Source organism: Syngnathoides biaculeatus, chromosome 14 (genome assembly GCF_019802595.1).
Source record: "Syngnathoides biaculeatus isolate LvHL_M chromosome 14, ASM1980259v1, whole genome shotgun sequence".
Lineage (NCBI taxonomy): Eukaryota > Metazoa > Chordata > Actinopteri > Syngnathiformes > Syngnathidae > Syngnathoides > Syngnathoides biaculeatus.
In genome coordinates this window covers 24,682,492-24,700,208 of record NC_084653.1, presented here as the reverse complement: position 1 = coordinate 24,700,208, position 17,717 = coordinate 24,682,492, and the positions used below count along the sequence as shown (strand labels likewise).

The window sequence follows — 17,717 nt, the reverse complement described above, 5'->3', positions numbered from 1 at the left end:
AACGGTGGCGTCAAAGTCAAATCACCGCTTGGAGGTGGCACCAGATATGATAATCGACCTTGCCTCTTCAAAGGCAAAGAAAGGCGTCGTCTGGTGCTGAGCTAGCAATGTGGCGACTGAACAAAAATTAGAATATAATAGGGAGGGATGTGGGTGTACATTCATGTGGGGGTGGGCTGCATTGGAAATGGGTGGGGGTTGTTTTTGCAACATCATTGTTGAATCATAAAAATGTCCCGGAAGCAGCATCTTTTGATTCAGATTGTCTCATTCTCTCCTCCGGCAAGTTTGCATTTTCTCTCCGTCCTCATCTTCATCTCAAACACGTCTCGGTACCCTGTTGGCGCTCGCAACTTCCTCTCTACGCACGCTGCCAGCCTCTGACGCATGGATATTCCTGACATCATTTTTCTTTTACAACCATATTTGGAATATGCCTCCGCTCTGCAGACAATCGGAGATTTCAAATGTGAAAATTGGGAACACTTGCATAAGACGATATAATCTTTTTTTTACAAGGAGAATAATGCAAAGATCTGATGGATGTAATGAAGTGAACATCATGTTTATTATTGTGGTTATCTATTGCATCTTAATAAGAGCTATATTTTGGAAGATGACACACTGAGACCAAATTGACAGATTAATAGATTAATTTATTGATTGATAGGAAGGTAGCCTGGTAGACCCAGTGGCTTTGCTCGGTCTGAAGCTCACCCCCCCCCCCCCCAAATGATTTGGTATCATATATTGATGTCAAAATTTTATTCTTAGCCCCCCTAAAACCCATCTTCAGTCCCCTAAAATCAAAAGTTCCCCCTTTCATCCAACACAGACTGTTGACGTTTGTATTTTGGGTTAACAAAACTGTAATTAAACTGTATATATCTTTCTTTTATCCACCAAAATGTCAAAACCTATCAATGACACTTGAAAGAACCAATGATAAATTGATAAATTAGATTACAGATAGATGGATATAGAGGGACAGATAGACGGACGGACTGAGACAGACAGATAGATAGATAGATAGATAGATAGATAGATAGATAGATAGATAGATAGATAGATAGATAGATAGATAGATAGATAGATAGATAGATAGATAGATAGATAGATAGATAGATAGATAGATAGATGGCTGGACGGAGACAGGGATAGATAAATGGATAGATGGACAGACTGAGATAGATAGAATGACGGACGGAGACAGAGATAAATAGATTGACGGATAGATAGAATGATGGACAGAGACAGACATAGATAGATAGATAGATAGAATGATGGACGGAGACAGCCAGAGATAGATAGACGGATGGACTGAGATATAGCTAGATAGAATGACGGACATAGATAGATAGATAGATAGATAGATAGATAGGACTGCTTATAAAACTAACCGAGTGAGGCTGATTTGAAGTGATTAAAGTGCTGTATGACGCAAAATGGAGGCCGCATCAGTGCAGCCAAAAGCTGGCTCTGCTATAAATAAATAAACGGATCCCTGACTAGGCTGAAACGGGTCGGAAGGGGGCAGAGTGACGGTAGTAGGAGGCTTCCCTCCGGTCTTGCATTCACCCTCCATCCACCAATGAGCCCAATGAGCTGGGTGTGCCCCGCCCACTGACCGTGCGCGTATTCCCTCCCCCTCCCGCCACCCCCTTCTCTTTTTCCCCTCCTCCTCCTCCTCCTCCTCTCCTTCCTTTGAGTGTGTAAATGGTCACATGTTGTTTCCCCCTCCCCAGTCCGGACAGCAGAACCAGAAGAAGCAGCAGCAGACATGTGTTATTTATCGCTCAGCCGTGGGGGAAGCAAGAGGAGGACTGAAGCGTGAAAAAAAAAAAAAAAAAAAAACAACAACGAGAGAGAGAGAAGAAGAACTCGCGTCGCGTGTCCTCCCTTCGTCTTCTTCCTCCTAGCAAGTGTTTGAAGAGTAGAATGGCGAGTCCGCCGAGCGACGCCGGACCCCAACTACCGGCCGCCGGCGTGAAAAAGTGCGGCTACCTGAGGAAGCACAAACACGGACACAAGCGATATTTCGTGCTCCGGGAGCCCGGCGAGGGCTGCCCTGCCCGGTTGGAGTACTACGAGAGTGAAAAGAAATGGAGGAACAAGTCTGCCGCCAAGAGGGTCATCCCGCTAGACTGCTGCCTGAACGTCAACAAACGAGCGGACGCCAAATACAAATATCTCATCGCGCTGTACACCAAGGACGAGTACTTTGCCGTGGCCGCCGAGAGCGAGGGTGAGCAGGAAGGCTGGTACCGGGTGCTGACGGATTTAATCGCGGACGGCAGAGTGTTCAACGGGTCGGCGTCAAACTCCGCGTCCTCGCTGGTGGGCTTCGACGAGGCGAGTTACGGGGTGATCACGCCGGTCAGTGCCGCCTACAAGGAGGTATGGCAGGTCAACATGAAGTCCAAAGGCTTGGGGCAGAGCCGGAATTTGACCGGCGTGTACAGACTCTGCCTATCCAGTCGGACTATCAGTTTCATCAAACTCAACACGGAGGTGGCGTCGGTCATTTTGCAGCTGATGAACATCCGGAGGTGCGGCCACTCTGACAGCTTCTTCTTCATCGAGGTGGGTCGTTCGGCAGCCACTGGACCCGGCGAGCTCTGGATGCAAGCCGACGATTCTGTCGTCGCGCAGAACATCCACGAAACCATCCTGGAAGCCATGAAAGCAATGAAGGAGCTGTCGGAATTCCGCCCCCGCAGCAAAAGCCAGTCATCGGGCACCAACCCCATCTCGGTGCCCACGAGGCGGTACCTGAACCACCTTCCTCCGAGCCAAACCGGTCTTATGCGGAGGTCACGCACTGACAGCGTGGCGACGACCTCGCCTGTGGGGAAATTCTCTTCCTGTCGGATACGCACGGCGAGCGAGGGTGACGGAACCATGACACGCCCTATGTCGGTGAATGGGAGCCCCCTCAGCCCTGGGGTTCACCGCACCCTGCTGAGTAGGTCTCACACCATCACGGCACGCCCATGTCGGACGTTTGAATCCTCCTCCTTGCAGCACAGTAAGTCCATGTCTATGCCTCTGTCTCATTCCCCGCCGATGGCCGCCCCGAGTCTCGCCAGCCTGTCCTCGTGTCCGGATAGCAGCGCCCCTCGTCCCTCCAGCTGTAGTGCCTCCTTTTCGGGCTCCCCGAGTGACGCCGGTTTCATATCGTGCGAAGAGTACGGCACGAGCCCCGCGGACACCCGGGACCTCCGGCTGCCGCTCACGTACGGTACCAACACCCCGGAGTCTCTCAGAGCGGACACTCCCCCTTCCCGGGATGGCAGCAGGCTGGATGGCTACATGGTGATGGAACAACAGAACCAGAACGGCTATCGGTGGCTACCCGAGTTGGACAAGGCGTATCGAAAGCGCACGTACTCTCTGACCACCCCCCGCCAGCAGAGGTGTCTCCCCCAAGTCTCTTCGGCCTCCCTCGACGAGTACACTCTAATGAGGGCCACTTACACCAGCGGGAGCCAGTCTTCTCGCAGGTGTCTCTCAGCCTCCCCGAAAGGAACCTATCCAGACGAGTACAGGGATGTCCAGGTGGGCTCGAACTGTCTCCAGGGCGACAGCGGTTACATGCCGATGATGCCAGGCGTGGCACCTCACACATCAGGAGCGAAGAACGATCCCTACATGCCTATGAGCCCCATGTGTGTCTCGGCTCCGAAGCAGATCATCAACCCCCGATCGCACCCTTCCACCGCAGCGGGGCCGGCCCCGCACACGGACTCCCCGGGCAGCGTTTCCCTCGAGGACAACGGCTACATGCGCATGTGGTGCGGAATCAAAATGTCAATGGAGAGCATCGACGGGAAGCTCACCAATGGAGAGTACCTGAACATGTCTCCCATCGACCATCTGTTGTCCTTCACACCCCGAGAGCACACTTCTAGTTCTTCCGGAGGAGAGCAACAACAGAGACAGCCTTACTCCTATAGCACGCTGCCACATTCGCTTAAAGGCCAATTGCAGCGCACTGGGTCAGGTGACGCAGACCAGTATGTGGTGATGTGTTTGCAGACACAGCGGATAGAGGAGGAGTCCAACAACTGTCCTGTGTCTTCGTTAGACTCTGTGACACCGGGCACCCCTTCATCTGCCCCCACTCCTCCCAGAGGGGCTCGGAGTGACGGAGGCCTGGCGCACAGGAGTAGGGCGTGTCGCCCCACCCGCTTAGCTCTCGATTCCCTCAGAACCTTACCATGTATGAGTGAACACCCGCTCCCCTCTGAGCCACGCAGCCCCGGGGAGTATATCAACTTCGATTTCAACAGCACTTCCAGTGACACGGTGGCACCGGCCGACGGCTCGAAATGCGCAGAAAAGGGATCTCCACCACTCTCCGACTATGTTAATGTGAATCTTGCCTCACCTAAAACTGTGGTTTCCCCCCCTGGAGGAAGTTTTGGCCAGCAGGAGGAAGGCAAAGGGACAGAGGGAGAGGCAGAGGTGAGAGGGTTAGTGGATGAATATCCTCTCCAGCATCACTTGATTCAGGCAGCTGCAGTCAAGGATGACTACACCGAGATGACGTTTGATCCTCTCGGTGCTGCCGATGCTGCCCCTCTCCCCACCAGCCCCACCGCATGCGTTCAGAGACTGAGTCTTGATAGCAGCCTTGTGTCAGACGAGGTACCAGCGGCGGCAGTGGATTCTTTTCTCCTTGGGGGACCCTCGCTGAATGTCCCCGTTGCAGATCCACATAGGGGGGCCAAAGTCATTCGCGCCGACCCTCAAGGACGCCGGCGACACAGTTCCGAGACCTTCTCTTCGACCACCACCGTCACACCTGTGTGCCCGTCCTTTGCCCACGACACCAAGCGCCACAGCTCGGCCTCGGTGGAGAACGTATCCCACGGCGTGCGGGGCTCGGAGGGACCCGACGAGGACTACGGCAGCAGCACCCCCATGTGCAGGGAGACGTCTGCGGGCTATCAGAATGGACTCAACTACATTGCCTTAAACTTGATGGAGGGAACCCTCGGAGGGTGCCGCTTAGGGGGCTGCGAGGGACTCCTGAGATTCAAGAGCGCTTGTGGATGCAAGGGTGGCATGAATGGCTTCAACTCCAGCCCCTACGCCAGCCTCGGATTCAAGGAGACGACTGCCGCCGCTGTGAAAGGTGAGTGGCGCAACATGTCGTTCACACGTTCATTCAGGAGGTTTTCATTCATGAAGGGAGTGGTATCAATACTGGAGCAGGATCTGTCGTCGTGCCTCTGTGTACTCTGCAGATTGACTCGCGGTTGCTAAGCAGCACCCAGCTAATTTTCATTCCCAAGTTGTGAAAAATCGTGAGAGCGCAGTGTTCCCGCCTGCAGCCCACCAACTGAACTCGCTGCACCGACGATAAGCTCAAAGCTGGTAATCGGAATGTATTTTCCTCCGCTCAACAACGTAGCAACCTACATTATTACGTAACGAAACGAGGGCAAAACAACATCGGACGGCGTATCATATCAACTGTGGTCACACACACACAAACACAAGTCCAACTTTGTGCAGTTTGATGTGTCAGCGACCGAGGAAAGTTGTTCAAAAACAGCCGGCGATGTTTAGATAGGATTAGTCACCCCGTAGTCAACCCCCCCGTCACGCCCATGGCACAAATGAAAAATTTCACGGGAGCGTGACGTGAAGGAGAGCTGTTTGCTCAGCCTTTCATCTACTTTGGCCTCCTTGGATACAAAGTTGTGACGATATAACACAAAAAATCTATCTCGAGTGACCCTTACCGTTGCTAACACCGTTACTGTTGTCATTCGTGGTTCAAAGTGTTGCTATCTTCCCGTCTCCTGGGTAGTTTGGAGTTTTAAGACCACATCAGTGTTTCATTTGTACTAGTGAAGTATTTATTTGCTAGATGGGCTGAATTAAAGCCACAACACCAGTAAAAAAGCCGCATTTTATGCCCGCGTAAAGCAGGTTTATTGGTCCTCTATTTAGTTCTGTTGTGGTTGTACTACACTGTTGACTGGTCCTCTTTTCGGAAAAGAAGAGTTGTCATCAAAATATCACCTTTCACCTCATTCGGTGAGCTGCTGCATCACTGGCTTTTCATCCAACCATCAAAGGCAGGATTTATTTACACGGGTAGGTGACCTAACAGCGACACGTCAGAAGTCGCTGTTGTCCGAAAAGACAATCCGGGACACGCCGGTTGCAAAGTCCTGTGAACTGCTGTTGTTTGTGCTTTCACAACAGAGTTAGTCTCTTACCTAGTCTGTCTTTTAGTCTACGTCCCAGCTCTGCAAGTCATTGGGCTCCCCAGAAAAACAAGTGAGTCAGTTGTTTATCAATTGTCAGGTACTGGGTTTCAGGACTGGAATGCGGGGCAGTGTGCAAAGGTTGCTGGGAGAGGTGAATGCTCACTTGTTTGTCAGGAGGGAAGACTGTGTGGGGGGGGGGGGGGGGTTTATATATATATATATATATATATATATATATTTTTTTTTTTTTACCGACAAAACAACTTCGCAAACATGAAATGGCTCTTATTAATTGTATGAACGTATGTGGTTTGACCTTGAATGTTTCCTGACGGCACGTGACCACAGCCAGAGGTAATAGCAATGTCAACATAAACATGGCTACTTTTCCATTAGTTTTTAAATTGAAATCTGAGAATCATTTCACATCACAGGAAATACTATTATCACAATATTTCCTTTTGCACTATGAATCACAGAGGGATTTTTTTTTTCCTGATCATTGTCGTCAGGTAAACCGATAAAGACCAGTCACTGCTACTTAGTTCGTATTACTTCGTATTTTCTTTTGGTCCTATTCCTGAGAAGCTCGGTCATCCGGGAGAGGCTCACTGTCGAAGTGCTCTTCTTCCGCATTGAGAGGAGCCGGATGAGGTGGCTGGGGCATCTGTTTCAGATCCCTCCCGGACGTCTGCAGTGGTGCGGATTTTGTATCAGTCCATTGTGGTAAAGTCGATAGGCAAATCTTTCAATTTACCAGTCGATCTACGTTCCTACCCTTACCTATGGGCACGAGCTGTGGGTCGTGACCGAAAGAACAAGATCCCGGATACAAGCGGCCGAAATGAGTTTCCTCCGCCCTTAGAGATAGGGTGAGAAGCTGGGTCATCCGGGAGGGGCTCAGTGTCGAACCGCTGTTCCTCCGCATTGAAAGGAGCCGGATGAGGTGGCTGGGGCATCTGATCCGGATGGTGAGGTGTTCCGGGCATGTCCCGCTGGAAAGCGACCCCGAGGACGACCCAGGACACGCGAGAGAGACTATGTCTCTCAGCTGGCTTGGGAACCCCTCGGGATACCCTCCGGAAGAGCTGGAAGAAGTGGCTGGGGAAAGGGAAGTTCGGGTATCCCTACTGAAGCTACTTCCCCCGCAACCCGACCCGGAAAAGGACCCCCTTCCAAATGAATAAACACGCTTCTTAGCGATCAAGGAAGCGATGAGGTGTCAGCTTCCGCAAGCTTTAGCACATTTTCTTATCACCATCTGAGCCCATAGTTTACATTCCCTTCAGTCCTGCAGTTTGAAACGCGAGGAACTTAAATCCCGTGTCCTCGTTTGGCATTTGGAGTCACCCCATGGGGTGAGAGGACGGAGGGAAGGCGAGCGAGGGGGTGCGAGAGGCAGTTGCTGTTCTAAAATTCAACACACACGTGAATGAATATGAGGAGGGAGTGCCTTCCATATCTCTATATATGGACGGTGCGCTTTCTGCGGGCCGTGGCTCACTTTTAATGGGTTCGGGACTCGATTGGTTAGTTGTTTCGGTCCTGCCGCTCCACTTCAAGGGCGCACCTGTCGACCCTGCCGCAATGCACCTCGGTGACCTTTGAACTACAGCGAAATGCGGCAACCCACATCACGGAATCGTGTGGATTACTTCGGACCGTATTTCTTCCTGGGCCACCTTTTATCTATTTAGCCCCTCCCCTCCGCCCTCTGTTGTAACAGCCGTCTTGCATGGTTGCGTTTAGGGGAGAATCTGACTCACTCCCTCCATGCTTTGCCGAATTTAGCAGCCCCGACGCGCACACACCGTTCCACTTTGTGCGTCTTCCTGTCTGCATATGCGCAGCCGCCAGCAGATGGTCGAGAGCGGGGCCGTGTGTGCGTGGTGGATTCAGTCAGGAGTATTTGCACCTGCCCCGGCCAAGCAGCACTCTCTGGTTATCTGGCGCTTTTAGGAGGAGAGTGACAATACGCTAATGACCGGCCACCATCTGCCACAACAACAGGGAGAAGGTGGTGGTGGTGGGGGTTGGAGGGGGCATGAGTGTGTGTGTGTGTTCAAGAAGCCTTACACTAAACCCCTCCCCCTCATCCCCCCCCCCTATTCTCCACCTCTTCTCTCCAGGCATCGCTTTCTGTTTTGCAGAAATCATGTGATGCAACCTACGCCTACCTCTACACCCCCCCCCCTTAGCTGACACACACACGCTTTATTTGGCATCGGTGTGTATTTTTTGTTGTTGTTGTTTTTCCATAGCTCCGTGGACCGGTGCTGATTTTGGCGTCTTGCGCCAGAGGCCTCAGAGGATCTCCTAAAGACCTGTTTTAGCGACTAAAGCTAATCATACTTGATTGGAGGCTGTTGTTGTCGTCATCACCGTCCTCCCAAAACACTTACACACAGCTCTGGATTAGTTCTTTATTTAATTGTTTTTTTTGTTTGTTTTTTTTAATCAGACCCACTCGCTGCTAATCTTCCCCACTTGTATGCATTTTAATGAGACAAAGTTACAGAAGTTCAAAGTGCACTTTTTCAAAGTCAGCCAAACGTGACTATTTGATAACGCATAACAGAGGGAAAAGGAACACTTTGTTTCTTGCCCTCACCTGTCCCGTACACCCCTCCCCTGCAGCTTTGCACAGTCACAGTGAGTGTAATACATAACTCTTGAGAGTACACTAGGGCGGGATGTTCCAGTCACGGATAAAAACAAAGTCAACCTATCCCCAATTTAGCTTGGAGGTAAGAAGGCTTACGTTCACTTTGGGATTAAACATTGTTGAGTGGCTTGTTTTGTCTCATAGCTTGTGTGTGATGCTAGAAATTCAGCTGCTAAGCCTTCTCTGGAGACTATTTTACGTTTAACGTGAGACCAACGATAAAAGTTTTTCTTATTCTTGTGGATCTATTTCCTTAATCAGCAATGGGGGAAATGAATGATTATTATTTTCAATATAATTGTCGAAAGAACACGATAACATTCTTCTTTAAAGTAGTTGAGAATGAAAAGTTGCACACTCGATTTTGCCTCAGTTTCCTCAGGAAGGAATTCAACATGAATTAAAAAGTGCTGCAAGTAAACAATTAATTGATTAAGTTAAATAATTCCATTACGGGGAAAAAAAAAAGGCTGAAGCAAAATCTCTGCCTCAAAGCTATGTCGGGATCACTTCGCCTCTATATTTGGTACGATAGCTAGCAAGAGGGAAAGAGTATGGAAGGGAAATAGTTTGTAAAAGATGTAGTGTCCAAAATTTGGGATTAGAAGGAAGATAAAAGTCCTTTGTGCCACAATGGGACGTCCACGATCGCCAACTCAAGTAGGGTATCGATGTTAGCTAATTTAGCATAGCCTAGCATCACTTCTAAAAGAACATGTTGATAAGACTGACCCCCAGTGGTGAAGGCTAGACGCAGCCCCAGGGGCACTTCCAATCGCTTTATTAAACAAACTGTAACAATACAAAGATGTCATAATCACATTCATACATTAATTGCTGATATGATGGCCACAACTCATGCCGACACAGATTAGCTAACAGGTTAGTAAGACAACACCCAAGCAATTCTCATCATTTGCCCTTTAAAACCATAGACACTCAAAGTCACAGACGCTAGTGTGAAACATTAGGATCGTGACCCCCAAGCTAACAAAAATAATACCTCCACGTCATACGCGCATGTTATTGTGTTTACTAATGTAAAATCAATTATGTTCTGATCATTTAGTAGCATACTCGTTTGTAAAAATATTTGATAGCTGCAGCATCACATTCACACAGCTGATTTCCATGCGGCACACAATTTGATTGACTAGCGTCTGAGTTCAAATGGAGTTTGCAGCCAGCAGAGCCGCGGCTAATTTGCTGTCGAAAAAAAAAAAAAAAGTATGACATGATATCAGCATTATCGTGCTCAATCCAGCACTGGGATGGGGGGGAAAAAAAAGGATTTGGCAAGAAATTGCTTCTGGTTCCTGGAGAGTAGCTAACTTTTATTTGGTTGATGTATTTTTCATGCATGGGAAACATTCCTTTTGGAGGCTGCTTGAATGTTGTGTACGCCATATGACATCACTAGATACAATAATAGGAGTTTACCTCATTTAAAAAATATCTTCATAATCATTCTGATTGTGAGCAAATCTTTGAAAAGGGATCCTGTGATTGGAGGTTGTGTTCACACCACTAGCAAAGGTCGACGTGAGCGAGCTCGGTTTGTTTTTGTGTTGTGCGTCGGACAGGCCCAAGGTGCGGGGGAGGTCAAAGGGCACGAGGCAGTCGGTGTTTGCGTTGTGAAGCTCTGCAATAGATCAGGGAGGAGCCAGCCAGCGGGAGGCTGGAATGTAAACATGACATATCCCAGCCTGCTCATCTCTCAGTGAGAGGCCCTTACATCACTTTTGCTCTTCCACTTTCGAGGTTGTTTGCGTGACATTTTGGAATTCTGAAAACACAAACTTAAAGCGACTCTCAAAGATGACTTTTTTTAAGACGACACCTTTTATCGGATTTGTTTAGCAGAGTCCATTTTTCATGAAGAGTTCTAAATCCACACATATAAGGCGTGGTAGAAAAGTTCCAGACTGGAGTCACAAAAGATAAACTCGGTTTTCGAATGTCCCCGTTTTCAAACAAAAATTTGAAGATTTTTTTTGCTTCCGTTGTCAAACGAAAATCTGTACTTGAACGCCACCGACAAAAGCCGGGAATAACGAATTGCACGCGGCCAGACCAGCTGACCCATGAAGCGCTTTGTTGTGAATTCCCACCCCACTGAGAAAACCCGGAAAAAATACAATGCGTGCGGCGTGAGCTGCTGAGCCACACCATGACGCACTTCATTGTTAATTCGAACGCCCCCCCATCCGGAAAAACCCGGAAATAACATATTGCACGTGGCGCAACCAGCGCACTTTTGTTATTCTGTATAACGCAGTCTCTGTAGACAGACGTGTCCCGGTAGTGACTGTTGTTTTTCTTCTTATGGAGGACTACAGTATTAACCCCCAATCATGGCTCCAAAGAAGGAAAGTTGCTTGTTTAAAGTTAATCTGCAATTTTGTTAAAAAAAAAAAAAAAAAAAGTTTACAAGCCTAGCGTATTAAGGCATACATTTTAAGCAAAAAATAAAAAAGATTTCTTAAATTATTTTATTATATAAAATATTCAAACAATAAATGTATTTCTACTATGCAGTTTATTTTCAGGAAAGCTGAAAAAATGCTTTAAAAAGCCCAATTTATTTTAGGCTTGGAACGGATTATTTCTTTTTCCATTCATTGTAATGGAAACACTGATTCGGTTTTCGAACAAATCGCTTCTCGAACCGTTTTCTGTAACGGATTGTGGTCGAGAGCCGAGGCACCACTGTATTTCAAACCCAAACTAGAAGAAAATGACTTTGGATAAGATGCATAAGTAAGCGATATTGCCACCTACTGGCCTGGCATGCATATTGCGTGCAATTCCTGCGTGAATAGGGATTCAATTGCTAACTTGTCACTTTTACACGTTCTTAACCTTTGAAAATGAAGTCATTTACATGTTTATATCAGAAGACATGAGCATGCTATTAATTTTTTGACTACTTGTTTTTATAGGTACTTTCGTTGTCCTAATAAAAATAGCATTTTTTTTTTCATTTTTTTTGTTTTTGTTTGCTATCCTATTTCTTACTGTAGCGACATAGGAGATAGGGTAAGCGGAGGAGCCACAGTGGACATGTTTACTTCACAAGAGTCCCTGCAGCTAATAACACGCCCCAGTGTCCTAGCCCTGAATGGAGCCAGGCTAAATTTAGCCCGCGAGCTAAATAAATAATGAACAGTCAGTCAGGGTGGGTGGGTGTAACGGTTGTGGGAGGGGGGTAAAACAGTGAGATGGGTGTGTTTATCTGTGAGCCCTCCCCCCAAAAACGGGACGGAGTGTGCGTGGGGGTGGGGGTGTTTGTAGCCATCGGGTTCATTCCTTGATCGACTTCTATTCCCTTCTTTCTGTGAGACCCCCCCCTCCCCACACACCGCTGTTGTCTGAGCCGAGACATTTATTCGTCTCCTCTTCGACGCTCCCGGTGATTCATTTTCCCGGCACATCTCAGTCACTCTCACCCAAGTGTTTGCCTCGACAGGCTACTGTCTGGGCCGTCCCACGCGCACGTAGTCACAAATACACACGGATTGTTAAAGGCCGGTGGTCCCATGACCTCACTGCATTCCCGTTCCTCTCAGTCAGGTTGATTCTGTTACTGTGGTTTTTCCACCGCTCCCTGAAACACTTTCTACTTGCTTTTTTTTTGGGGGGGGGGGGCCCTCTAATGAACCCAAACAGAGATGGGGCACCAATGATGGGGGATGGGGGGGAGCCAAATTAAATCCATTTTCCCCAAAACGACTCATCAACTGAACGAAAAGGAGATGAAATGATTCTCGAGTTGCTTTTTTGTATAAATTATGAGTCAAAAACAGGAGAACAAAGTGTGTGTTTATAGTAGAAGTGTTGCGGGGAAGGGGGTGGGGGTTCAGCTTGGCCTGAATGAAAGGTTTGTTTTAGAGAATGAACGATCACATCCAGCTTTGTGAAAACAGCTCTTGTTCGCCTCCGGGGGGTGGGTTGGGGAAGGCGGCGGGGGGGGGGGGGGGGGGGTTGCGAGCGAGCGGGGTACAAAAATGTGGCCGGTCGAGCTGCGGGTATTTGTGCGATTGTGTGCCGTCGTCCGCCGACACTTCCGCCGCTGCTCGATAGCTGCATGCAAATGAAAGCTCACAAACAAGTGTGTGAGGGTCAGAGGTCGGCAGTGTTTTCCACTGGGACAGAAAGCGAGACTGTGGCAATTATACAGTGCATAAGAAAAATATGTCACTCTGGCGTGTGTGTTCAACGCCACTCAGTTTTTAAGACACTGAGGAACACACTTTGAAGAGCACTTATTCCATACTTGGTAATAAAGTAGGGGGATACATTTGACTTCTCAATACAGTCCGCACATCTACACTTTTAGATGAAAGCAACGCTATGGTGCAGTCTTAGTCTGAAATAACTTCTCAAGTTGCGAGCACCCTGGAGAAATAAGGAAATAAGGAGACGCTTCCCACCAGATGACCTACTTTGGTGGTCTCGAATGTGGGTGGACCGGCCAGGCCGTCTTTACGATACTCGAGCGCTAACGTTACTGTGCCGAGAGATTGACCGCACGCTGCAAAGATTAGATCATGTTCATTTCAAGACAGGATGTTATTGTTGGAATTGATAGTGTTGCTCTAGAAAATCTATTTTGTTAATATAAGTATGCGTGGACAGGCGGCACGGTGGTGCAGCTGGTAAAGCGTTGGCCTCAGAGTTCTGAGGTCTCGGGTTCGATCCCGGACACGCCCCAGTGGAGTTTGCATGTTCTCCCTGTGCCTGCGTGGCTTTTCTCCGGGCACTCCGGTTTCCTCCCACATCCCAAAAACGTGCAACATCAATTAGAATAGTCTAAATTGCCCCGAGGTGTGATTGTGAGCGCGACTGTTGTTTGTCGCCATGTGCCCTGCGATTGGTTGGCAACCAGTTCAGGGTGTACCTCTCCTACTGCCGGTTGACAGCTGGGATAGGCTCCAGCACTCCCCGCGACCCTCGTGAGGATAAGCGGCTACAAAAATGTATGGGTGTATGGATGTTCATTCTCGACAGTTTTTAAATAACTATGCAGTGGCTTAATATATATTCATTCATTTTCTTAGCCGCTTTATCCTCACGAGTGTCACGGGGAGTGCTGGAAGAGAACATGCAAACTCTACACAGGTGGGGACGGGATCGAACCCGGGACCTCAGAACTGTGAGGCCAACGCTTTCCAGCTGCCCCACCGGTAACCTTTATATATATATATATATATATATATATATATAATTTTTTTTGGGTGTGGCATGGTGGACAAGTGGTTAGCAGAGTGGTTTTCAAACTGGGAAACATCCTCCCTGGGAAGGGGAGGGGGGGTTATTTTAACCCTTTTTTTTTTCGAACGAAACGTAAGCCTTTTTTGGGGGGGGTCAAAATGGCAATTTTCTATTCTGCAAAAATCATAATAATAATAATAATAATAATTTGTAATAAAACTCCCCCCAAATAATATTTGGACCACACCCACCCCAAAAAATGGACTCTCCGAAGAGTCCACCTTTGCTGTTTTGAAATAACTGACGTCAGTCATGATTTCACATATAATAATAATAATGTGCTTTTTTTCCCCCCTTCTGTCCTTCAGAATGAACACCACTGGCTCAGAACCAACCGCTGGCGCCCGCATCTTCTCGGACCCCCCGGGGCCATCTCCGCGAGGTCACCGAGACGGCAGTCGCCACGGCAACACAGACACTTGACCTTTTGCCCCCGAATCTTCCCCCGGCACCAAAACGATTAGGCGCCATCCATTGATGCTGCTGGACTGGATGACTTTAAAAAAAAAAGTAAAAAAAGAACAAAAAAAAAAAGTTTTGTACCACTATTAACTCGGTAACTATTTTATTTATCTGCAAAATGACTATGAGTTGCTGTTTCATGTCAGATAGATATTATTTTGGTTACTATTAATAATAGTTTAAACTGGTTGCCTGACCTGAAAAGACACAAACCAAACTTGGAGATCACATGCACACACGAGAAAAAAATGCATACAAAATATTTATTTATTTAACACGGATATATGCATTTGTTGAAAGGTTTTCCAAATGTGTGAATTTCTAGAAATAATAACAATGGCATTTAGGTAGATATTTAAAAAAAAAAAAAAATAACATGAAAAGTTTGCTTAAAAAAAAAACCTACCTCAGTAAAACAAACAAAAACAGGTTGGTTAAACACCCCCATAGTTGATATAAATATATAAAATATTTATTTTCAGATTTTTAATTTTACTTTTAAAAGAAAGGTATCACCAATCCAAAGCCTTACTCCGGCCCCGAACGGGCCGTTTAGTCTGGACCTAGCACCACTTGGCAACCAAACCGACCCGCAAACAATGAGCCACTCTGAGATTTCCACGGTACATTTACGACGACATGATGTATGAAAGATTTCTATATTTATTCGCCAGGCGGGAGGCGGGAGGGATTTTTCTCCCCCTTGCTATTTTGGAAACGCGATGATGTTGCACTCAAAACAGCACATCACCAACCAGGTGGACCCCGTGGCCCGTCTGAGGCGGTCTTGGCACCTCCAAAAATTTTGGACCTGTTCACCTGTGGGCCCCCGCCCACCCAATCGCGCCGCCTGTCATGACAAAAACGAATGTTTGAAGTTCTTTACACGTCTTAACTAGGGATGGGCGAAGTGATTTTGGTTGGAATTGGGAATTTGGTTGATTGTGAGTAATTCTTCTTGAATTATTTTGGAGGTGGGGGGGGAGGGTGAAAATAGAGTGCGCTACTTGGCTGCGCCCAGCAGGGGCACTGTTGAGTTGCTCAAGTTCTTTGCAGCGCAAAGAACCCCCCCAGTTGACTTCTTCAGGCAGCATTCATCTGCTCAATATGACACTGGGGTGATTCAGATTCTTCTATCGCAACATAAATAATAAAAGGACGAATGAAAAATCCTAAAGCTGCAGTTGAATTATGACTCAGAAATTGATTAGTTATCATCATTTTATGACTATTACAACTTTATTCATACAAAACATTGTTCTTCAGCATTTGTTTACAACACAAAGAAAAATCTGCAGATTTTTTGGTTTGTTTGAATGTCATATTTGTCTTATGTTAGAAAATCTTATGCATTTTAAAAAGATTTTTTAATTTTTGTAGCTTTGGAAAAGGGCTAATATCGGGCAAAAAAATCTGAACAGTCCTAATTATTATTAACTCATTTGAATCAATGTTGGCCAAATTACATTTAATTCTCGTGACCTTTGTGTCAGACATTCATAATCACATCAATCTCATAATGGTATTTTTTTCCCCCCTCCTTTTCAGAGGGGAGTCATTTAACAATCGATGAATTGATTGTTTTGTTTTCTCTGCAGTCGATCAATGAAATGTAATCAAACGCCCATCCCTGGTCTTAACTGGACGGTGCGCACACTCACACACGGACACACGCACACGGACACACACACACACACACACCTGTTGCCTCATGGCGGCGCTGAGCCACGTGGTCAATTTTGGCGGCCGCCGTTTCCCGCACTTCCGAACTTGCGTAGATTGTAACGAGACAGGACGCGTTGAATGTAGTCCACGCTGCGTTCCAAGGGTGGGAACGCACAAATCCCTGCCAACAACCACCACAGTGAAAACCCAACTAGTCAAAGCGACAACTACTACTACAACTACTACTACTACTACTACTACTAGTACTACTAATGACAACACACCGGGACAAGCGTCATTGCTGTTTATCTGGATTCACTGGTACTTAAAGTCTGTAAATAGTGTGAAGTTACGACCGTAAACAACTTTTAAGTTAAATATGTTTTCAACATGTACATAGTTTGTGTTGGTGTGAAAAAAACAAAAAACAAAAACAAAAACAAAAGCACTAATTAAGTTATATGCTTACCAGTTCTGGTTTGGCTTTGATTTTTATTATTTTTTTTTTCCTCTTCAAATAATTTAATATCTGATGGGATAGTATTGTGAAAGACGATGCCACAATTTTTTTTTAATGCTGTAACCCTGCCAATTTTACGAGAAATTCATACTTGACCTAATTGATTCTTGATACGTAGGTACAAATGGCAATTATGCAATATTTACACTTTTGAAAAGGCGTTTACTTACTAAGATGTACCAAATGTACAAATACTGTCTATACTGTTTATTAAACCTTGAAATGATTTTTTTGTTTGTTGCAGTTTGTACACGTTTTTCCTTCAAATTAGAAATGTTGCTAATGGAGCCCATTTGGTGTTTCAGCAGTGTTTTGGATTTGGTTCATGTTATCTTTATTGAAACATCGAAAGGTTACTGCTGGGGGGGCCCCAGCGTACTTTGCTGTGTGCCCCCCCACCCCCCACTGTAAATACTTCACAACTTGCATATTATTGTGATGCGACTAAAAGATGATAATTTAAACTTACGTCTTCGCTTTAGATTGTATTGATTCTTTGTAGAAACATGGAATAAATATTTAAGAAAAAAAAATCCTGCTCCTGGTTATTTTACTTTTATTTTTTCTTTCAGAAATAAGTGTCCATTATCAATTAAATAATAGTTCTCCTTGAATATTAATTTATCATTTTACCGGAATATCTTGGAAAATGTCACACTTCTGTTAAAAATAATAAATAGCCAAAACATTATTATAAAATTGGAATTAACATGAGGGAATTTCCTACATAGATTCCCCTCATTCATGAATGAATGAAAATTGCATCTGTCCTCATTGTGTACTGTTCTGGATATTGCAACATTAGTTTTATAAAATTAGTTCTTCAAAAATGAAAACTGATCTCAGACAAAACAGTTGTGACTTAATACTCTGAACATTGTCATCGGAGTCTTACAAAACAAAG

General features: G+C 46.4%; 1 protein-coding gene across 1 annotated transcript; it reads left to right on the top strand.

Moving 5' to 3' along the window:
* The first annotated feature begins 1,705 nt into the window (after positions 1-1,705).
* irs2b (insulin receptor substrate 2b) lies at positions 1,706-17,379 on the top strand. The gene is made up of 2 exons (XM_061841345.1): positions 1,706-5,140; positions 14,475-17,379. Exons 1-2 carry the CDS (start codon positions 1,939-1,941, stop codon positions 14,477-14,479), a joined length of 3,207 nt encoding a protein of 1,068 aa, XP_061697329.1. The 5' UTR covers positions 1,706-1,938; the 3' UTR covers positions 14,480-17,379.
* Positions 17,380-17,717: the final 338 nt, after the last annotated feature.

Coding starts and splice junctions, on each gene's coding strand:
- irs2b (XM_061841345.1), top strand. CDS start 1,939: ATGGCGAGTCCGCCGAGCGACGCCGGACCCCAACTACCGGCCGCCGGC.